Consider the following 23,659-nt stretch of genomic DNA (forward strand, 5'->3'; position numbering starts at 1 on the left):
TAAGGTCCTAACGTGAGTCAAGAAAACATTCCCCACACTGTTGCACCACCAACAGCAGCCTGGACTGTTGACAGGCAGGACTGTTGGAACCTGACATGGTGTTGTAGTCCATCCACCTCACGGTTAGAGGTGTTCAGTCTGACCACAGTTGTGAGGAGTGGTTATCTGAGTTACTGTAGCTCCAACCAGTCTGACCATGACCTCTGACCTCTCTCATTAACAAGGCATCTCCAGTGAAGCGGTGAGTGTATAAAACCTGATAAATTAGATGAGATGATAAGATGAAGGACTGCTCTAAATAAAGTCCTGACACCGACACTGAGGTAAATAAAGGTCAGATTCATCAGGTACTGGTGCTACAGGCTCTTCAATGTGATGGTTGTGTTAATATAGAAACATTCCTCATGTTGAGAGTTTCACATCATCTCTGACTGAAACTGTCAGAAGTCATGAATGTAGACACAGATCAGAAATATGCAGTAAAGTTTAAAACAGAATACGTTGTGTTCAGATTGTTCAGATGAACTGTGTTAAACTTATCTGGAAATGAAATGTTGACACATTACACACATGAACTTTGGGCCTGGATGAGTTTTGTGGTTGATCCTGTCAGAGGTCATCAGAGTTCACTGTGTCTGAGGACAGACATCATTTTTATTCTGATACAACCTGATTTAAATAAAGAGCAGGAGGAGTACTCACAGGTCTCTATCTAAACTGAAATGTGCTGCAGGTTCAGTTCTCTATGTAAAACTCAAGATAAAAGATGGAAAACAGAAGAGATGATAACGTTAAACGTTATTGGAGCCTTTGTTTGATGAAATAATGAAGACTGTGTTTGAAAGGACTGAAAGAGGAGAGATGATCACTGAACTCTACAGACTCCATTACAAGGACACAAAGAACAGGATCTGACTCTCAAACACTGTCTGAAACAGGATCTGAACTGTCAGCTGTCCTAACTTCACTTTCACTGGATCACCATAAAAACTGCAGCCACACAGTCACCAGTCAGATCTGATAAAACCCTCTTCAAAGAGTTTGAGGAGTTTGGTTTAAAACACTTTTTTTTTTTTTTGAACATGGCAATGATCATTCAAAGTTGTGTAAAACTGAAGATCAGAATAAACCTTGGACCTGGGAAAGAGCAAGAACCCTGTTGAGAGACATGGGGGCATGAAAACTTGAAGGAACAGACCGAAGGCGAAACATGACAGGAACCCTCATCCTGTTCACATCCACATCTCAATCAAATCAGCTGCTCCTCCTCCACATTCAAATCAGCTCTCAGCTGCTGCCTGCTGAGGGAGAGACGACTTTGTCTCTCTGTGAACTGATAACATTCATTCTCATGGATGCTGAGTGGGTGATCTGGACTGAGGCTGACGGAGGTGGAGGTATAAAGCCAGGTGAGCTCAGGTGGAGCAGCAGGGAGCTGCGGACGAAGACGAAGACGAAGCATCACTCCTGACCTGCTCTGAAGCTGAAAACAGGTGATGTTTTATTTCTTTTGGACTAATCAGGGTTGTTCGGAGAGTTTTTTCTCCATGATCCTCAAACAGCAGCCACAGTTCATTCAGAGAACTCAGGTTTGAAATGTTCATCACAGCAGCAGAACACTGAGATACTGGGGAGGGAAGAGGGAATATCTTAAACCTGCAGCTGGATGCTCAGGTGGTGGTGGTGGAGCAACAAGCAAGGCAGCAGTGATACTGACAGGTGAAGGGGGTGATGGGAAGTTTTTGTCACCAAATGTAGAGGGTGGATGTCTGATGGGTGGCTGTGGTCAGGTTGAGTGTAGAAAGCTGACAAGCATCGCTCTGTTTTGGTTCACGATCAGAGAAAGATCTCAGTTACAGTTAAAACCTGCTGCTGATACAAACAAGATTCTCTTTTCAGTCATGAGATAAATGTTCATTCTGCTCTTCACTGATTCTTTTTTGCACAGTAATTAAAAATGAAAGAAGAGATAAATGTCCATAAGTCCAGTTTGAGTTTAAAGGTTTATTCAACACTAACAGTCTTATGGATCATTATCACAGAGACGGTCATTTTATCATGTGTTGCAGTGATGATGAGGTGACCTTACAGTCAGGAATATATTATTGGTTTGATTTTCTGTTGTCACTGATCTTCAGTTTCAGCTTCATGTGAGTCAGAAACAGAGTCTAAATGAGAACTCAGAGGAGTTCAGTAGAGGAGGAGAACAGCTGCTCTGTGACAGATTAAAGAACTAAATGTAGGACTTGTGTGTTTAGTCTTCAGTCTTGTAGCTGCAGCGAGCCTTTACCTGTGTTTAATGGACTGAATGAACATGAGGCTGATCAGATATCAACAAGGTGAATACAGACCACAGACACTCAGCAACAAACAACATGAGGTTTATATTCAGAATAATGATCTTTATGAGATCAGTGGATTGTTACAGATGATGCTGAGGCTGATGTTGTTTCAGGGACCATGTGGAGGTTTGTCCTGGCTGTCAGTCTGCTCTGCTGCAGCTCTGACGCCTCAGTCACCTGCAAAGATGAGAACGAGGGACAAGTGGACTGGTGAGACAACACTGACCTTCTACCAGGCACTGATGCAACAATCAAACACACACCTCCCTCATTCAGTCACAGTAACATACATTGAAAGGTCAGAGAAGAAGAAGAAGTGATGGTTGGAGGAAACATCAGCTGCTGCATGAATGAATTCAGAATAAGCAGGTTACTGCAGAGCACGTCAACATGTTGTAACCTGGTTTCTGATCTGCAGGATGAACAGATGACTGAATGAGGAGAGAATGGTTTCACAGTTTTCTTCAACTTATTAACGTCTGAGTTTCATACAGTCATAAAGTCTCGGTGTTCTCTTCCTTCAGGTTCATCTTATACAAGGCGCCCAAACAGAAAGACAAGCGCACAGGTCTGGAGTATATCTACATTGGTCCAGATGCACATGGGAAGGTCACTAAACGTACTGGTACTGACATCAAAGATGTCCTGGGAAACACCTTGGAGCCCATCTTGAAATCAGTCAGAAAAATGGTGAGGATCATTTCAGAGCTGCAGTCCTCTGTTTCCCTTTGTGTGAGATATGATGGTCTGGTACTGCTGCAGTCTCTGAGAGTAAAATATAAAATCAGCTCCATGTTCGAGCCTCTTTTTCTTGCTGTAGGTCATTGAGCTCTGTGTACAGCAGCTGTCAGCCACACCTCAGTGTCTTTCATTTAAAAGACCTGGTCCTGAAAGACAGTGCTGCAGGTGAAGCGCAGAGGAACAGGAGGAATACCAGCACTGACAGTTACACATTTAAAATGATATCAGATTTCAGTACTGGTTGACTTGGTAAGTGGTTGGTCAGTGTCTCAGGTTTTTGTTTGCAATTGTAAAGAGAAAACTAAATGTGCAGACTGCTTTTGCATTTGCATGTTATGATGTTAGCTGAATGGGCAGTATGGTGGTCAGAGTTTAGCACTATGGCCTCACACTGAGAAGGTTCTGGGTTGGATCCTGTCAGCTGAGGACTTTCTGGGTGGAGTTCTGTGTCCTCCCTGGTTTTTCTCCAGGTGCTCTGGTTTCCACTGGGTTTTAAACTGAGTTAATGCCAGTGTCTATCTGTGTGTCAGTCCTGTGATTGGCTGAAGACCTGTCTGGGTCCAGGTCTCTAGAGGCCCAGTGTCAGATCTCTCTGAGTGTCTGTGACAGTTAATAGATGAACTGATGTTAATGTAGTCTCACTGCTCTCTGTGGGATTTCATTAGAAGTCTGCTGTCAGACCTGATGGATCTCTAGACATTTACACTGAATCTTCTCCCCTCTGCATCATTTACAGCCAGAAGACTTTGGGTTCATCAGCTACAGTGACCAGCCTCCTGGGTGTAGTGCTGACAACCAAAAGTTTGGCCACAGTAAAGGTGAGCAGAGACGGTATGTCTCTGACAGAGAACATGTCTCTGAGTCCTGTCAGTCGGATGTCGTCCTTCTGAAGCCAACAGTCTAAAACACATATGTCATGGTACAGTAAAGTCAAATGTAGAAACTCACTCGTTATAATCATCAACCTTTTACTGAGATACGATGAATGGAGGATGTGTGACGTCAGTCAGTGTCAGTCAGTCGATCTGTGAGAGCATCGCTGTTGGTTTCTGTTTTACAGCAGTCTGCCGGTTTCTCCTCAGACAGGAAACTTCAGCCTGCAGGTCTCTTCTAAAATCTACTATTAGTGTCTTCAGGTCCACTGGACCTCAGTCTGTGGCCTGTTCTCGTGGTTCAGGTTCTCACCCTCAGAATGCTCTTTAACCTTTATTTAACCAAAGTCTCTTTAGATTTATGACCTGGCCAAACAAAGTGCAGTGGCTAACACAGTGCTGATACAGGTGAAGCTGCTTCAGATGACCTGTTCTCTGTTCCTGTTCCACAGGAGTTGTGATGGTGGATAAAACTACAGCAGTCTGGCTCTTACACAGCACACCACAGTTCCCTTTCAGAAGAGATCAAAATAAATTCTGGCCTCCAAGTGGAGCAAAAAATGCTCAGACATTTATCTGTGTGAAGTTTCCCAGTGAGCCAGCAAACATCGAACATATAGGTAATGTGCTCAGGTTTGTTTTTACCATTTATGTGGCCTCAGTGTTTGAACTGAATGTTAAACGTCTTCTTGTTTTCAGGTAAACACCTGCAGTCCATCAGAGCTTTCCCATTTGACCATTATATTCCAGACGGCTTTTATAAAGAGCTTAAAGAGCTTAAAGATGTTGTGAACTGGAACAAACTAGATCCACCTGGTGTACTCCAGCCGCTGATAAAAAAAGGAGACGTGGAGTTTTACAGCATTGCTAAAAAACAGGCAGTAAAAGAAAAAGGTGAGATTTATGCATCTCTCAGTTAAAGAACACACATTTATCAGCACAGCAGTAAATCCATCAAATCACCTGCCACAGGTGTGGTTTCCACCTCATAATTAACAGGCTCCGGTTTTCTTCCACAGTCCAAAGGAAAGGTATTTAAGGTCAGATGACCTGTTACTGTGTGAAAATGTAAATGTCTCTGCTCCTCACCTGCAGATAAACACTGAAAAAGGATCTGAACTGTCAGCTGAAAAATATCTATGCAAACTAAGATAACATCAGGTCAGTTATTTCAGGCTGATCAGGCTCCTCTCTACATGAATGGACAGAGTCCTAACTTCACTTTCACTGATCACCATAAAAACTGCAGCCACACAGTCACCAGTCAGATCTTATAAAAACCTCTTCAAGAGTTTGGTGGGTTTGGTTTAAAACCTTTTTTTCCACAGGTTATATGTTGACACATGTTGCATCAGGGAAACGGTTGGTTTCATATGTTTTATCAGATGATTGGTTGTTTCAAGGAAGGGGCGGGACATGTGTCATCCAACAACCATCTTTGGTGTTATCAAAAGGTTTTCAAGATTCTTCTCCTGACTTCATGGTGAACATGAGCTGCTGCTGACTGCTGAGGTGGAGATATAACAACTGCAGTCAAGTTGAACACATTCTAGACACTTCCTGTAGTGTGACTGAGCTCAGGACAATAGAGGATCTTGCATAAAATTAAGACTTTCCCCCTCAGTATGTCAAACTGTTAACCAAAGATATGTTGTTCTAAACATTTAAGGCCAGAAATGTTTGAAGAAAAAAAAATGAATTATGAAAACATCCAGGGTGATGTGTTCAGGTGGAAAAGTTACACATAGAGAGAAACTTGTAAAATTCCCCACTATGGGACTAATAAAGGATTATCTTATCTAATCTTAAACAATTTTGGGGAGATAACATTTTTAATTCATGTCCGTTTTATTCAGACCCACAGACTGAGGATAAAAAACATGAACCACCACATCACCAGGAGAGTGAAATATGAAGGATGAAAAATCTGACCTATAAGGTCTTTACTTCTACAATAACAAACTGAACTAAACTGATGAACAGCTTCTATGAGGAGAAACTGAACAGACCTAATCGCTGCTGTTCACCATCAGGCTAGCTGGCTGACTTTGCTGTTCCAGTTCAGTTTGAATGTGTGCAGAAACATGGATAACTTCAGAAAGAGAGATATAGCATAGTGCAGTAAGGGTGTACCAAAAAAGAAAACAGCTTTGCTGGCTGAAGTTGTGAAAGATCACAGTTATTTAACATCAAGCTGCAGATGATGATGAGGACGATCGTGAAGAGGCAGAAAAGTCAAAGAGTGAGCAGGGAGTAGATGCTTGTCATGCTTTGTGCTGTGAACAAGCTAAATGAACTAACTAAACAAAATGTTTTTGTTAACTTTGGGGTAAATTTCTCTAAAGTCATCAACTCTTCAACTATAACTTAAATGGGTAAACTAAAGATCTGAATTTGATAATATTCTATTACCTATCAATTATTTTTCCCCTTATAGCTATTAAGGTACATAATATTTGATAGAAAACAGCAATAAAAGTTATTTGTTAAATACTTATTCTACAGGTAAACCTGGCTCTGGACAGGACAGTGACAAGATGGAAGTGGAGGAATCAGGTCAGATGATTTCATTCAAGTTATTTATTGTTGCATTTCGTTAAAATGAATAAAATTAAAGCAAATAGTAGCCTACGTTGCACAATACACCATCTATTTATTTGTCTTTGTCATGGTTGGACCACTCATCATGAATTTCATTTGTACAAGATTTGATGCTCATGTCAGGCAGTCCAAATAATGTCTGTTTTATACATTTTTAACCAACAGATGAACCCATGGTTGACTGTTCTAAGGATGGGAGCCCTATGGAGATAGGTACGTGTGACCACCAACAAGTGCCTCTAAACAAGTAACAGAAGGAGTTTAAAAGAAATTGAATTGTGTTTCTTTTTTCTTTTTCTTTTTTTGCTGTTATATGGTTTTACTGATCTAATACAATGGTGAAGTGTAACTACATACATTTACTCAAATACTGTAGTTAACTACAAATTCTATATACTTTAATTGAGTTACAGAATATGATGCGTACCATACCACCGCTTGACAGAAAATTCTCGAGCTGCTTTTTGTTGCTAGTCTGTCCCTTCTTGCAACACTTTTACTGTGAAAAGGCATCAGGATTCAGTAAATCTGGGTAACATGACTCCTTTACTACTGTTGTTCTTTTAGATGAAGATCCTGCTGGTGGAGATCTTTATGTTGGAGATCTTTATGTTTCTATTGCAAAAGAAGTAAAGAGTCATGTGAATGTCCAGACCTGGCACAGTGATACAGAAGGTGACATTTCCTATTGCAAAGGACCTGAAAATGTATACAATATTAAATCTGTACAGATTAAAGACCTGGGTGAGTGGAGCCCTGGTAATGATCATTCAAAGTGGTGTGTAGATGAAAATAAACTTTGGACCTGTATCGCTGATGTGAACAGAGCAAAAACACAGTTTTTGAGGTATGGGGGGGCACTGTGCATCAAGGACAAAAACATAGCAGAAATATTCATGTCATTTAAGAAAGAGACAGAGTCTTGTAAAGATGCAGAAGAACGTAAGAAAAAAAAGAAGCAAAAAGTTAAAAAAAAACTCCCACCTCTCTAAAATCTTTATAACTTCATCAACACTTGGGATGAAGTTTCCACACAGCTCGTAATGATTAGACAGAGCCAATCAGAGAGCAGGACTTTTCCTGGTTGTAATCTGATGAATGTTGATGCGAAATGAAATGTTTGTGTTGGAGAAATGAAATAAAATCTGACAGAAACAGCTCGTTGTCCTCTCGTCATGATGATTTTCTCTCTCATTCAGCCTCATCCTAATAATCTCTGTACACTCTCTGAGTCATAGACCTGAGATCAGGTGATCACCACATCTGACTTCATCAAGTGGAAACTATGGAAATTCAACTAAATACTCCCAATGTTTCACTCATCAAAACCATCACTGATCTGTTTTTTACACATCAAGACAGAAATTAAATGTTATTTAACTAAAGATTCATTGTCTTAAACACTTCAGAGCCAGAACTGGACCTCCGATTTTAACACTGTAGTTTTTACTATTCTCCACCAGATGGCGCCATTTTCTCCTGTTTAACTGACACTTCTCAATCAAACAACAACAAAGCAGCTGATCATGTAGGACCACCAGCCACAAGTTTGATCAAATGTTCCACAGAGAGCAGAGAAGCACAGTCTGAGCTTCTAACACAAAGCACCAACACACCTGAACCTGATTACTTCCCAGGTGCAGCTCTGTCTCAGTCACCTTAGAGCCAGGCAGCTCCACCTGCTGGTCGGAGGTATAAAATACAAACACACACCTGAAAATGGCTCCTGCTTCACACTGAACATCACATCAGAGAAGAAAAACTCTCAGCTTCATTTTCTGACCTTTTCCAGACCAAAGGATGAATGAATGAATAATGTGGAGAACAATCAGCAGATGAAGCTGCAGCTCTGTTCTGCTTTAAAGTCCATCATGTGTCAACTTTACTACAAAGTCTCTGGATCAAAGTCTTTGGACTGGATCAGCTGTTAGAACCAGAACCAACGTTTGGAATAGAACAACACAGTTTAATCAGCAACAATGTTCCACTGATGCTGTTTTTATCACCTTTAACATGACTATCATAGGCCACTTCTGGGGACAAAGTTCAGCCTAAAGACTAACTGGGGACTAAAGTCGTGTCCTCAGTTGGAAGAAGCTGATTTTTGGGTCAGTGGTTAAGGTTAGGGTTAGAACAGGAGTCTATGTAATGTCCCCAGAAGTGACATATGATAATGTGTGTGTGTTGTCATTGGTGTAAAATCACCAGTGTTTACTGCTCTCTAGTGGTCAGAGTCAGGAACTGCAGCTACATACAGAGTGTTAATGTTGTTATCCAGTTTTTCATCTTCTGAACATTTTTATGTCGCTAACTTCTTCATCATTTCAGCTACAGAAACCAGTCGACTGTCAAAACATTCAGGTTTTCATGCAAACAAATGGCACAATACTCCTATATACTTTCAGCCAGAGACTTCATTTCAGCATTGAACAGGTCCCAAGACTTCAAGACTTTCAGCTGTTAAACTCACTACTGTGCTGTTGAAACAGAGACTCATGCTGCCTTCACTTGCAGTTTGTTGTGGTGGTATTTTCAGTTTCAGTGGTTTAATAAAGTGGATACAGCTCTGTAGCTACGTGACTGAGGACAAAGATGTCGAGAGAGAAAAGTGAGGATCATTATGACGAGAGGACAACAAGGTGTTTCTGCCTGATTTTATTTCATTTCTCCAACACAGACATTTCACTTCCACATCAACATTCATGATGGAGTGATGACATCAGACCATTTAAACACCTGTACATGAACAGGTTCTCCAGCAGTGCTGCAGACACAATTTACCAACATTTAAACTGATGAATTCAAACACAGAAGAAGCCAAACAGAGGAGAAGCAGGATTCAGAGAGGAACTTCTTTAGTCCTTCACTGACGAGTCAGGACACTGATTATTAGATAGACTGAGGGATACTTGACTTCTTTTCCTTCTTTCCTTCTTTTCCCCCCACCCCCCAGGTCTGTTCCTTCATGTGTTCCTGCATTTCAACAAAGCTCTGCACGCATCACAAAAAGGCTGAATGTATCTGTTATGTCTTTGTCCATAATGCACAGTGCCCCCCCACGCCTCTTAAACTGGGAATCTGCTCTGTTCACATCAGCGATACAGGTCCAAGGTCTGTTTTGATCTGTAGCTACACACCACTTTGAATGATCTTTTGTGCGTTCCCACTCACCCAAACCAGTTACATGTATAGACTCAATATTTTGCACTTTTTTTCCTTGTGGAGGACAGAAGGATTTAGCAGGTGTACCACTCCGTTCTAACCAGGTCTGAACATACAAATCACTGTTTACCTCTGGTAGTGAAGCAATAGAGACGTAAAGATCTCCAACTGTAAGAAGAAGAACAGGAGATATGTTAGACAGAGAGTATTTAAAGCTCAGGTCACAGAGGCTTCTCTGAGAGCTTCTTCCAAACGTCAGAGGATAAACATGTGGACATGTTGGCTTCATACTCTTGATCCTCTTTGGCCTAAATGAAGACCTGAATCTGCTGTGTTTCCTCAGAGTGGTTGAACCTGTGATTGTAGCTACCTTTAGCTGTGTGACTGACAGTTTTCCTTCTGTCAAATAGAATGAACTCTCCTCAGTTCTTACACAGGAAACAGACAGGAAACTCACCTGTTACTATATTTGACTGTTGTTTAGCAATGCTACCAAACAGCTGACCTCCACGTGATGTCAGTGACTGGAAAGTAGAGACGGGGGGAAGTCTGACCCCATCTCTAGCATCTTTAAGCTCTTTGTGAAAGCTGTCTGGAATATGATGATCAAATGGGAAAGCTCCGATGTACTGCAGGTGTTTACCTGAGGAAACAACACAGTATCTCAGTTATAGAGACAAGTCATTCAAACACTGTAAATATGAAGTTATGTAACACATTACCTATAGCTCTGAACTGGTCGTACTTAAACGTTACACAGATAAATGTCTGAGCATTCGCTGCTCCACCATTAGGCCAGAATATATTTTGATCTCTGAGAGGGAACCTTGGTGTGCTGTGTAGGAGCCAGACTCCCTGGTCTCCAGTTTTATCCACCATCAGAACTCCTGTGGAACATGAACAGTCAGACCACAGGTCATCTGAAGTCAGGTGGTAAATCAGTGTGTGTTGAGTGTTTGTTTTCCCTGCTCACCTTTACTGTGGCCATGTGTATTAGAAACACTTCTCCCATCTGGAGGCTGATCGCTGTAGCTGATGAATCCAAAGTCCTTTGGCTACAAGTGATGCAGAGGAAACAACATTTAGTAAAGATTTAATAAATGAGCTGTGTCATGCACAAGTACAAGTTATTGGCTATCAAAGTAAAAATATTAAGTAACTAATATTACATGAATTAATAGACTTTACATTAACTCCACCTCAGGGAACCTGATTGCCAATTCATTGAATCACTCTGATAATATACACTAATTATGAATTTGGAACCTTGATTAATAACTAAGTTAATAACAACAACCAAAATGACCAAATCAATAGTTAGTAAAAGTTGAAGGACTTGGAGTTCTGCAGCACAGAGGTTAGCAATACTCACTTTTATACAACATTAAAAAGACCAGCAAAATATTCAGTGTGTGTGAGTGTTGGGGGGAGGGGGGCAATGGAAACATGGCTACTTAAGGTAACAAAGATGGCGGAATCAAAGATGGCATCTAGGACTGACTGCATGTCATGTGGGGGAGGTCAACAAAGGTCAACGATTCTCTTAAGAACTCCTGAGAAGAGTGTGGAACTCCTCTCTCGAGGAGTTCAGAGAAGAACAGAGCTCAACTCCTCTCATGACTGAGAGAATGATGGTGTTGCTCCTTTTTGTATGGCCTGGTGACATGAAGGGTCTTGGCCATACAGTGACCAATTGCAGCTGGAGTTGGAGATTTCACACCTACAGCACTGTCAGGACCTGATCAGAACCACAGACACAGAGACCTGAATCTATGCAGATCTATACAGTCACACTCACCATTGTGCTGGTAAAGATGGGCCTCAGGGTGTTTGCCAGGATGCCTTTGATGTCAGTACCAGTACGTTTAGTGACCTTCCCATGTGCATCTGGACCAATGTAGATATACTCCAGACCTGTGAGCTGGCCTCTCTGATAGGGTGCCTTGTATAAGATGAACCTGATGGAAGAGAACACAGAGACTTTATGACTGTATGAAACTCAGACTTTAATAAGTTGAAGAAAACTGTGAAACCATTCTCTCCTCATTCAGTCATCTGTTCATCCTGCAGATCAGAAACCAGGTTACAACATGTTGACGTGCTCTGCAGTAACCTGCTTATTCTGAATTCATTCATGCAGCAGCTGATGTTTCCTCCAACCATCACTTCTTCTTCTTCTCTGACCTTTCAATGTATGTTACTGTGACTGAATGAGGGAGGTGTGTGTTTGATTGTTGCATCAGTGCCTGGTAGAAGGTCAGTGTTGTCTCACCAGTCCACTTGTCCCCCGTTCTCATCTTTGCAGGTGACTGAGGCGTCAGAGCTGCAGCAGAGCAGACTGACAGCCAGGACAAACCTCCACATGGTCCCTGAAACAACATCAGCCTCAGCATCATCTGTAACAATCCACTGATCTCATAAAGATCATTATTCTGAATATAAACCTCATGTTGTTTGTTGCTGAGTGTCTGTGGTCTCACACACAAACAGAGAACAGACAGTGATCAGAGCTGGTAGTAAACAGTCCTGTTACTGTAACATGTCGTGTGGCAGCTCAGTAACAACACATGATTATAAAGTCAGTTGTATGCTCACACATAAAGACTGATTCAATTCAGTCTGTGACAGTGAAAGTTTCCCATCATCCCTCTGTCAGTGATCTTACCTGTGTCGTTGTCTTCAGGAAGCTCTGTGATGCTGAGGAGGCAGAAGAGCAGAGAGGAGTCAGTGTTCACAGGTTTTATATCAGAGAGGACGGACTCTCTGTGCTCACATGATTTCACTGGAACTCTATCAGCAGAATCTCTCCGCTTTTCCTTTTTCTGAAAATCATTAAAGTGTCAATTCACTCTGAATAATGATTTTAATGATGATTCTTCATTTTCTGTTTTTCTTCTTCCATGTTTTTGATCACCCCGTACTTTCAGCTACAGAAATCATTCAGTCATAAAAATGTTCAGCTCATGTTCAGGAAATTTATGATGTGTTTAATTTTTTCTACTATTTATAATGTTTTATAACATTCAGCTTTTTCTGCAAAACTTTCCCATTCAAATGAAGGAGGGAAAGTTCAAATCCTCTACAACTTCACCTACAGACGTCATTTCAACCTTAAACACGCCTCAACCCTTTCACCTGTTATATTTGTATTCACCTTGTTGATATCTGGTTCAGTTTTAATCACAGTTTGCTTTATGCTTTTGTTTGTTTTGTGCTCTTTCACACAGTGCGACCACTGAAGCTGCAGGATTCAGGTTTTCAATAAAACAACTTCCCAGTGTTAACAAACGTCTCCCACTCAAGAGAAAAAACACAAACGTGGACACTTCTGAACCTGAAACACTGCAGTCATTGACACATGCTCTTCTAAAGTCTCCTGATGCTCACAACAGCAAAAATAATCAGCTGTAGGAGTTACAGTTTTTGATTCAATAGGAAAACTTCCAAAGGCCTCACTCAGGCCAATCCTGTTGGAGCTCCTTCCATTTTAACTGGTAGTTCAGACCTTCTGCAGATAAATATCAAAGAACTTCTTCTTTCATTTTATTTCTACTTGTCTTTAGCTGTGTATTCTGTGCCTTTCAGCTGATTCTACATGTCTCTGTCCTCAGCTTCCTCATCCAATACACTTAAGCTCCAGTTTTACATTTTAGCTGCCACATTTTGATTCTTCATTTTAACTGTTTTTCAGCCATGTTCAGTCATTGCTTTACCTTTTTAAAATTGTTTTTACTGTGAAAAACGTAATGACATTCTGCTCCTGAACCGCTCCATCACTTACAAATAAATGCACTTAATACAAACCTCCTGTGTGAACATGATTTCACAGAAACTCCTGTCAGCATCTCATCCTGTTGGTTTCCTTTTGTATTCTCCTGAAAAACAACAGACACCAAAAGATAAAGGAAAATAAGTTGCTGTTCATCTGTTTAGAGAGAGAATCTCCAACAGTTTAATCATCAGTCTTACATAGTCAACAAGGTCTGTTCACTGCTCTTTACACCTGTTACAGCTGATCCAACCGACGCCAGTAAGATTCATTTAAACGGACATTTAATCATAAATACTGTACAATGTATAAACTCATCAAATATTCAGAGGAAAATCAATGTGTTTAGTCAAACAATGGTACAGTGTAGAATCAGTATGTCAGAGAGGTGCTGTGTACTGAGGCCACAAACAAAGGAAATAACACTGTTTATCTCTAATTAACTGGAAAACTAACAAGAGGCAAAGCAGAAGTTTGAGGTGTGATGTGAGCATGTGTTTTCTGTTTGATAAACAAATGTGGACAGAATAATGACAGTTCAGTATCTGTACTTCCTCATAAATGTCTCTGTTTTTACTTCAGAGAAACAGAAACAACACAATACTGTGTAACTGTACAACAAGCCATCAAACAAAACAAACCACCTTAAATGTGCCAGAAATGAGAGAAACCAGCCTGTTCACTTTGTCTTCAATAAGTGCCTGAGCAGTTTGTATAGTATAGTATACGTATATGTACAGTATATTGTGTTGTTCCACATGAACTCATGTCCTGATTGATGCAGTTTTCTGTGAATCCTCAATAAAATCTCTGCTTGATGAAAACCCTGCTCTCTGATTGGCTGATGTGTGCAGGTAACTGATGACATCAGACCATTTAAACACCTGTACATGAACAGGTTCTCCAGCAGAGCTGCAGTTTACCGACATTTCAACTGATGAATTAAAACACAGAAGAACCCAAACAGAGGAGAAGCAGGATTCAGAGAGGAACTTCTTCAGTCCTTCAGTCCTTCAGTGTCCATATCTGAACCTGATCAATCTGTTGGATCAATCACTGCTAATAACCTGAATATTTCTGTTGTCTCTGTCATTAATAAAGATCATTGCCAGGTTCCCAGTCACAAACACCTCCAAACCTGTCTTTACAGATCTAATACTATGCTTCTTTTTTCACTTCCATAGCAACAGGCCCTGAAACCTTCAGCACTGGACGTTCACATCACTCTGTACTTCCTTTACAGTAGAAACATAAAGATCTCCACCTGAAAGAACAACAGTAGAAAAGGAGCCATGTTACTGAGACTGTTAAGCCCTGTCCAGGTGCTGAGGGGAAGGAAGAGAGTGGATGGAGTTCAGTGATCATCTCTACTGTTTTACATGCTGTGAGTTTTACACTGAGGAATAATTTCAGGTTAGATAGAGACCTGTGAGTCCACCTGTTCAGGTTGTTTAAGCAAATGATGTGAATAAACTCTGGATGACCTCTGAAGTGAAGAGTGGACACATCAGACCACGACTGCTTTGGATGAGTTTTATGGTTGGTCCTGTGTGAGGCAGCAGCTTCAGAGGTCATTAGAGTTCATTCACTGTGTCAATCTCATACTGAATCCTGAACCAGCTGTGATGTCGTGAATCCTGCAGGTACATCCAGGTGTTAAAGTGAGATCTCCTGTGAGCTCAGAGAAACTTTCCCTCTTCAGCAGCTGAAGGTGAAAACAACCATCATCCTGCACAGAGAAGTGACCGACATCAGAGTCAAGGAAGAGGAAGAGGAAGAGGAGGAGGAGGAGGAGGTTTCTTAGAGGAGGACAACTTTAAATACATTAACATAGAGACTCTGTTTGTTGCTATTAGAGACAGACAGAGACAGACGTTCATTCATGGTCACGTTCACACCTGTGGGCAGGTTAGAGTCTTGGAGCCACCCAGCACAGGATGAGGTGAGCGGGCAGGTGGTGGTCAGTAACAGGCAGGAACTCCAGGCCACAAGACTGAATGAACTGCAACAGGACAGAAGCTTCTCCTGTGGAGCGACAGTGCTAACCTTTGTACCACCTCACCCTCTCACAGGCAAATTAATCAGCAATAAAACTGTTAGCTGCAGCTGAGATAACCATGAGCACTGAGACAGAGTGGAGGTGTCCACATGAGTTCTCTCCTTCTCCTTCTCCTTCTCTCTCTTTGTTTATAGAAGTCTTGTACATGTGGAGACAAAGTCAGTTCAACATGAAATGCACATCACAGGGAACAGTTCCCAGGAGTCCCTGTCAATAACTGGATGATCTGGGCCCAGAACACACAGACCACCCAACAGAACGAGCCCAGCCCAGGAAACCATCCTGTTCACATCCATTCAAATCCATTCAAATCAGCTGCTGCCTGCTGAAGAAGAGACGACTTTATGTCTCTGTGTGAACTGATAACATTCATTCTCATGGATGCTGAGTGGGTGATCTGGACTGAGGCTGACGGAGGTGGAGGTATAAAGCCAGGTGAGCTCAGGTGGAGCAGCAGGGAGCTGCGGACAAAGACGAAGCATCACTGACCTGCTCTGAAGCTGAAAACAGGTGATATTTGATTTCTTCTGGACTAATCAGGGTTGTTTAGAGTCAGGCTCTTCTCAGTGTGTGCTGGAGTGGTTGTTGTAATTTGATGTAACAGTGACGTGTGATTGTGGTTTTCTTCTTCAGTGATGTTAATAAAAATGGGGGAGTTCAGTAGAGGAGGAGAACAGCTGCTCTGTGACAGATTAAAGAACTAAATGTAGGACTTGTGTGTTTAGTCTTCAGTCTTGTAGCTGCAGCGAGCCTTTACCTGTGTTTAATGGACTGAATGAACATGAGGCTGATGTTGTTTCAGGGACCATGTGGAGGTTTGTCCTGGCTGTCAGTCTGCTCTGCTGCAGCTCTGACGCCTCAGTCACCTGCAAAGATGAGAACGGGGGAGAAGTGGACTGGTGAGACAACACTGACCTTCTACCAGGCACTGATGCAACAATCAAACACACACCTCCCTTTTCATACAGTTCAGTTCACCTCATACAGTTTTCATACAGTCATAAAGTCTCTGTGTTCTCTTCCATCAGGTTCATCTTATACAAGGCGCCCAAACTGAAAGACAAGCTCACAGGTCTGGAGTATATCTACATTGGTCCAGATGCACATGGGAAGGTCACTAAACGTACTAGTGGGACCAAGCTCATTGATGATCCTAAAGGCATCCTGGCAAACACCCTGCAGCCCCTCTTTACTAACACAATGGTGAGTGTGACTGTATAGATCTGTGTAGATACAGGTCTTTGAGTCTGTGGTTCTGATCAGGTCCTGACATGAACTGATGAGCTCAGAGGTCAGGATGATCTGGTAAAGAGGAATCTTTATGAAATAAATCCACTCATCACACAAACTCTTTACAGAAGGTCAGTGTGCTCTTACAACACTGAGCTGCATGAGGCTAAACAGCAGCAGCAGCTAATGACAGAGGAGCTGCAGCACTGATAATGTTTATTATAGTTATATGATGATTAAATGTTGTTTCCTCTGCATCACTTGTAGCCAAAGGACTTTGGATTCATCAGCTACAGCGATCAGCCTCCAGATGGGAGAAGTGTTTCTAATACACATGGCCACAGTAAAGGTGAGCAGGGAAAACAAACACTCAACACACACTGATTTACCACCTGACTTCAGATGACCTGTGGTCTGACTGTTCATGTTCCACAGGAGTTCTGATGGTGGATAAAACTACCGCAGTCTGGCTCCTACACAGCACACCAAGGTTCCCTTATAAAAGAGAAGAAAACTGTTTCTATCCTCTGAGTGGAACAAGAAATGCTCAGACATTTATCTGTGTAACGTTTAAGTACGACCAGTTCAGAGCTATAGGTAATGTGTTACATAACTTCATATTTACATTGTTTGAATGACATGTCTCTGAGATACTGTGTTGTTTTCTCAGTTAAACACCTGGAGTACATCAGAGCTTTCAACTTTGATGATCATATTCCAGACAGCTTTAAAAAAGACTTTACTGATGCTGTAAATGAGGCCGGAGTTAATCCTCTTTACAATGCCTTCCAGTCACTGACATCACGTGGAGGTCAGCAGTTTGGTAGCATTGCTAAACAACAGTCACCGGACGGTAAAGTAGAAGGTGAGTTTCCTGTCTGTTTCCTGTGTAAGTGTAAGAACTGAGGAGAGTTCATTCTATTTGACAGAAGGAAAACTGTCAGTCACACAGCTAAAGATACATTATATGGACTAAAGTATTGGGCCTCACCTTTTAATCACTGAACTTTACAAACATCTGTGAAAGAATGGGTCGTTCTAAAGAGCTCACTGGATTTGAGCATGGTACTGTAAAAGGATGCCACCACTGCAGCAAGTCAATTTGTGATATTTCAGAATACTACAGAATACTAAAACCTATGGATTTAGAATGAGATGTCGTGAAAGCTCCTGTAGGTGTAATGTGTAGGTGATTCACAATCACAGGTTCAATCACAGAGAAGATGATGTGTTTTCTTCCCTGTTTGCTGTTTCAGCTGCTGGAAGAAGCTTTAAACACTCTGTCTAACATGGCTCCTGTTCTTCTTGCAGATGGAGATCTTTACTTTGCTATAGCTTCACTACCAGAAGTAAACAGTAATGTGCTCGTCCAGACCTGGGGCGGGCAGGATGACCGTGACAAGTCCTACTGCCCAAAAAATGGAAAAGATGTGAACAACATCATTTATGTAGTAACTGATTTGGGTGACTGGGAACCTGGTAATGATCATTCAAAGTGGTGTGTAGCTAAAGATAAACCTTTGACCTGTATCGCTGATGTGAACAGAGCAGATTCCCAGTTTAGGAGGCCTGGGGGGGCACTGTGCATTGACAATGAAAAAATCAAAAATATTTTCAATAAATTTGTGATTAGGTCGGAGCCTTGTCCAAAAAACTAAAAAGCAAAAAGTAAAAACAAATTTCTCACCTCTCTAAAATCTGGCAGGATTTTTCCTGGTTGTAATCTGATGAATGGTGATGTGGAAGTGCAATGTCTGTGTTGCAGAAATGAAATAAAATCTGACAGAAACCGATCTTTGTCATGATTTCTAAAGCACATTTTATAACATCATCTGATCCAAGTGACAGGTGGTTTCAGTTTGAAGTGACCAGATCCTGAACCTGAACATTCAGCCTTGTCCTAATAATCTCTGAGTCATAGACCTGAGATCAGGTGATCACCACACCTGACTTCATCAAGAGGAAACTATGGAAATACAACTAAATACTCCTAATGTTTCATCACTGATCTGTTTTTTACACATTTCAAAGTCTTTGGACTGGATCAGCTGTTAGAACCAGAACCAACGTTTGGAATAGAACAACACAGTTTAATCAGCAACAATGTTCCACTGATGCTGTTTTTATCACCTTTAACATGACTATCATAGGCCACTTCTGGGGACATAGTTCAGCCTAAAGACTAACTGGGGACTAAAGTCGTGTCCTCAGTTGGAAGAAGCTGATTTTTGGGTCAGTGGTTAAGGTTAGGATTAGAACAGGAGTCTATGTAATGTCCCCAGAAGTGACATATGATAATGTGTGTGTGTTGTCATTGGTGTAAAATCACCAGTGTTTACTGCCCTCTAGTGGTCAGAGTCAGGAACTGCAGCTACATACAGAGTGTTAATGTTGTTATCCAGTTTTTCATCTTCTGAACATTTTTACGTCGCTAACTTCTTCATCATTTCAGCTACAGAAACCAGTCGACTGTCAAAACATTCAGCTTTTCATTCAAATGTATGGCACAATACTCCTATATACTTTCAGCCAGAGACTTCATTTCAGCATTGAACAGGTCCCAAGACTTCAAGACTTTCAGCTGTTAAACTCACTACTGTGCTGTTGAAACAGAGACTCATGCTGCCTTCACTTGCAGCTTGTTGTGGTGGTATTTTCAGTTTCAGTGGTTTAATAAAGTGGATACAGCTCTGTAGCTACGTGACTGAGGACAAAGATGTCGAGAGAGAAAAGTGAGGATCATTATGACGAGAGGACAACAAGGTGTTTCTGCCTGATTTTATTTCATTTCTCCAACACAGACATTTCACTTCCACATCAACATTCATGATGGAGTGATGACATCAGACCATTTAAACACCTGTACATGAACAGGTTCTCCAGCAGTGCTGCAGACACAATTTACCAACATTTAAACTGATGAATTCAAACACAGAAGAAGCCAAACAGAGGAGAAGCAGGATTCAGAGAGGAACTTCTTTAGTCCTTCACTGACGAGTCAGGACACTGATTATTAGATAGACTGAGGGATACTTGACTTCTTTTCCTTCTTTCCTTCTTTTCCCCCCACCCCCCAGGTCTGTTCCTTCATGTGTTCCTGCATTTCAACAAAGCTCTGCACGCATCACAAAAAGGCTGAATGTATCTGTTATGTCTTTGTCCATAATGCACAGTGCCCCCCCACGCCTCTTAAACTGGGAATCTGCTCTGTTCACATCAGCGATACAGGTCCAAGGTCTGTTTTGATCTGTAGCTACACACCACTTTGAATGATCTTTTGTGCGTTCCCACTCACCCAAACCAGTTACATGTATAGACTCAATATTTTGCACTTTTTTTCCTTGTGGAGGACAGAAGGATTTAGCAGGTGTACCACTCCGTTCTAACCAGGTCTGAACATACAAATCACTGTTTACCTCTGGTAGTGAAGCAATAGAGACGTAAAGATCTCCAACTGTAAGAAGAAGAACAGGAGATATGTTAGACAGAGAGTATTTAAAGCTCAGGTCACAGAGGCTTCTCTGAGAGCTTCTTCCAAACGTCAGAGGATAAACATGTGGACATGTTGGCTTCATACTCTTGATCCTCTTTGGCCTAAATGAAGACCTGAATCTGCTGTGTTTCCTCAGAGTGGTTGAACCTGTGATTGTAGCTACCTTTAGCTGTGTGACTGACAGTTTTCCTTCTGTCAAATAGAATGAACTCTCCTCAGTTCTTACACAGGAAACAGACAGGAAACTCACCTGTTACTATATTTGACTGTTGTTTAGCAATGCTACCAAACAGCTGACCTCCACGTGATGTCAGTGACTGGAAAGTAGAGACGGGGGGAAGTCTGACCCCATCTCTAGCATCTTTAAGCTCTTTGTGAAAGCTGTCTGGAATATGATGATCAAATGGGAAAGCTCCGATGTACTGCAGGTGTTTACCTGAGGAAACAACACAGTATCTCAGTTATAGAGACAAGTCATTCAAACACTGTAAATATGAAGTTATGTAACACATTACCTATAGCTCTGAACTGGTCGTACTTAAACGTTACACAGATAAATGTCTGAGCATTCGCTGCTCCACCATTAGGCCAGAATATATTTTGATCTCTGAGAGGGAACCTTGGTGTGCTGTGTAGGAGCCAGACTCCCTGGTCTCCAGTTTTATCCACCATCAGAACTCCTGTGGAACATGAACAGTCAGACCACAGGTCATCTGAAGTCAGGTGGTAAATCAGTGTGTGTTGAGTGTTTGTTTTCCCTGCTCACCTTTACTGTGGCCATGTGTATTAGAAACACTTCTCCCATCTGGAGGCTGATCGCTGTAGCTGATGAATCCAAAGTCCTTTGGCTACAAGTGATGCAGAGGAAACAACATTTAGTAAAGATTTAATAAATGAGCTGTGTCATGCACAAGTACAAGTTATTGGCTATCAAAGTAAAAATATTAAGTAACTAATATTACATGAATTAATAGACTTTACATTAAATCCACCTCAGGGAACCTGATTGCCAATTCATTGAATCACTCTGATAATATACACTAATTATGAATTTGGAACCTTGATTAATAACTAAGTTAATAACAACAACCAAAATGACCAAATCAATAGTTAGTAAAAGTTGAAGGACTTGGAGTTCTGCAGCACAGAGGTTAGCAATACTCACTTTTATACAACATTAAAAAGACCAGCAAAATATTCAGTGTGTGTGAGTGTTGGGGGGAGGGGGGCAACATGGAAACATGGCTACTTAAGGTAACAAAGATGGCGGAATCAAAGATGGCATCTAGGACTGACTGCATGTCATGTGGGGGAGGTCAACAAAGGTCAACGATTCTCTTAAGAACTCCTGAGAAGAGTGTGGAACTCCTCTCTCGAGGAGTTCAGAGAAGAACAGAGCTCAACTCCTCTCATGACTGAGAGGAGGATGGTGTTTCTCCTTTTTGTATGGCCTGGTGACATGAAGGGTCTTGGCCATACAGTGACCAATTGCAGCTGGAGTTGGAGATTTCACACCTACAGCACTGTCAGGACCTGATCAGAACCACAGACACAGAGACCTGAATCTATGCAGATCTATACAGTCACACTCACCATTGTGCTGGTAAAGATGGGCCTCAGGGTGTTTGCTAGGATGCCTCTAGGATCATTGATGAGCTTACTGTTCCGTCGAAGGACTTTATCTGGACCAATGTAGATATACTCCAGACCTGTGAGCTGGCCTCTCTGATAGGGTGCCTTGTATAAGATGAACCTGAAGGAAGAGAACACAGAGACTTTCTGACTGTATGAAACCCAGACGTTAATAAGTTGAAGAAAACTGTGAAACCATTCTCTCCTCATTCAGTCATCTGTTCATCCTGCAGATCAGAAACCAGGTTACAACACGTTGACGTGCTCTGCAGTAACCTGCTTATTCTGAATTCATTCATGCAGCAGCTGATGTTTCCTCCAACCATCACTTCTTCTTCTTCTCTGACCTTTCAATGTATGTTACTGTGACTGAATGAGGGAGGTGTGTGTTTGATTGTTGCATCAGTGCCTGGTAGAAGGTCAGTGTTGTCTCACCAGTCCACTTGTCCCCCGTTCTCATCTTTGCAGGTGACTGAGGCGTCAGAGCTGCAGCAGAGCAGACTGACAGCCAGGACAAACCTCCACATGGTCCCTGAAACAACATCAGCCTCATGTTCATTCAGTCCATTAAACACAGGTAAAGGCTAAACACACGAGTCCTACATTTAGTTCTTTAATCTGTCACAGAGCAGCTGTTCTTCTCCTCTACTGAACTCCCCCATTTTTATTAACATCACTGAAGAAGAAAACCACAATCACATGTCACTGTTACATCAAATTACAACAACCACTCCAGCACACAGCTTGTTGCTTCTTCTCTCTAAAATAAAAACTCACCTGAAGTCAGACTTTTTATTTTTTCTATAATGAACCTTGATGAACAGATTCAGGTGGTTCCTCTGTTGACAGAGGAGAGTTTCCCTGCTCTGTTAGATTAATGAAATAATGTGGTTCTTACCTGTGTGAGGTTGAGCAGGTAGAGCAGTACAGAGCGCGCTCAGTCTCCACAGTCAGTCAGCTGATCAGGTTCCTTCCTCTGGTACTTGCACAGGGTGAAGTTTACTCAGATGCTGCGACTGTGTTCAGACAGACAGATTTAAGGGAGACAGACCAGGATCTTACCTCCCACATCCTCCCTCTAAAATTTCCCCCACTGGAGTCACACCTGCAGAGTCAACAGATGAACTTCCTCTTCACAGGAATATTTACCTGAACGTCTCAGCTGTGTGATTGTAGTGAAGGTTGTTCCTCGTCATGTGATCAGACTCTGTACACAGTGATACAGGTGTGTCTGACAGAATGACTGCTCAGCTCATCATCAGCTAACTGAGTCAATAACAATCAGACAAACAATGTTCCTTTTATACACTAACTCTGATCTATCTGATGCATCTGGTGTCCTGTCGAGGACGTGGACTCAGCTCTCAGTCCAGTTCTACAAGGACCAAATGGTTCTGTTTCAGAAGGGACACGTTATTGACCTGCATCAAGCAAAGAAACAACATTTTGTTATTATAACAAAGATCTGGTGACTCTATTACTGATTAAAAGGAACCGATGCTTTAATTGTAGCACGATTAGATAAGTTTTACCTTCAGCCTCTACTCAGCGACACAGACCAGGAACACACCTCCTAAATCCTCCTGCTGAGTCTTGGATCAGTGATCAAAGAAACAACAGAGTCACTTCCTCTTCAGAGACTTGGAGAAAAGTTTTACCTGAACATCATCAGATGTTTCAGCTCTGACAGAGAGATCAGTCATGAAAAGTTTCATTACTGATCTGTCAGAGAAAGTGAGAACAGGTGAATCTATGACT

At 41.7% G+C, this 23,659-nt stretch overlaps 2 protein-coding genes across 7 annotated transcripts; one reads left to right on the forward strand and one right to left on the reverse strand.

Annotated features, from left to right (window-relative positions):
* The first annotated feature begins 2,458 nt into the window (after positions 1-2,458).
* On the forward strand, positions 2,459-7,660 carry LOC108875545 (deoxyribonuclease-2-beta). The gene is made up of 8 exons (XM_018664541.2): positions 2,459-2,552; positions 2,867-3,032; positions 3,820-3,901; positions 4,408-4,575; positions 4,655-4,849; positions 6,461-6,511; positions 6,722-6,769; positions 7,124-7,660. Exons 1-8 carry the CDS (start codon positions 2,461-2,463, stop codon positions 7,546-7,548), a joined length of 1,227 nt encoding a protein of 408 aa, XP_018520057.2. The 5' UTR covers positions 2,459-2,460; the 3' UTR covers positions 7,549-7,660.
* Positions 7,661-9,196: 1,536 nt separating this feature from the next.
* On the reverse strand, positions 9,197-23,136 carry LOC108875544 (plancitoxin-1). Of its 6 annotated transcripts, XM_051072636.1 has the most exons (8): positions 23,051-23,136; positions 22,800-22,917; positions 11,991-12,087; positions 11,517-11,676; positions 10,692-10,773; positions 10,441-10,605; positions 10,176-10,361; positions 9,197-9,886 (listed from the first exon to the last, which is right to left on the reverse strand). In XM_051072636.1, the coding sequence occupies exons 3-8, from the start codon at positions 12,080-12,082 to the stop codon at positions 9,537-9,539; spliced, it is 1,035 nt and encodes a 344-aa protein (XP_050928593.1). In that variant the 5' UTR covers positions 12,083-12,087; positions 22,800-22,917; positions 23,051-23,136; the 3' UTR covers positions 9,197-9,536. The 6 variants fall into 6 exon arrangements, with proteins under 6 accessions (XP_050928593.1, XP_050928592.1, XP_050928590.1 ...); XM_051072635.1 differs by lacking the exons at positions 11,517-11,676; positions 11,991-12,087; positions 23,051-23,136 and adding exons at positions 21,863-22,022; positions 22,337-22,433; XM_051072633.1 differs by lacking the exons at positions 10,692-10,773; positions 11,517-11,676; positions 11,991-12,087; positions 23,051-23,136 and adding exons at positions 21,036-21,117; positions 21,863-22,022; positions 22,337-22,433.
* Positions 23,137-23,659: the final 523 nt, after the last annotated feature.

This window comes from Lates calcarifer, linkage group LG9 (assembly GCF_001640805.2).
Source record: "Lates calcarifer isolate ASB-BC8 linkage group LG9, TLL_Latcal_v3, whole genome shotgun sequence".
NCBI lineage: Eukaryota > Metazoa > Chordata > Actinopteri > Centropomidae > Lates > Lates calcarifer.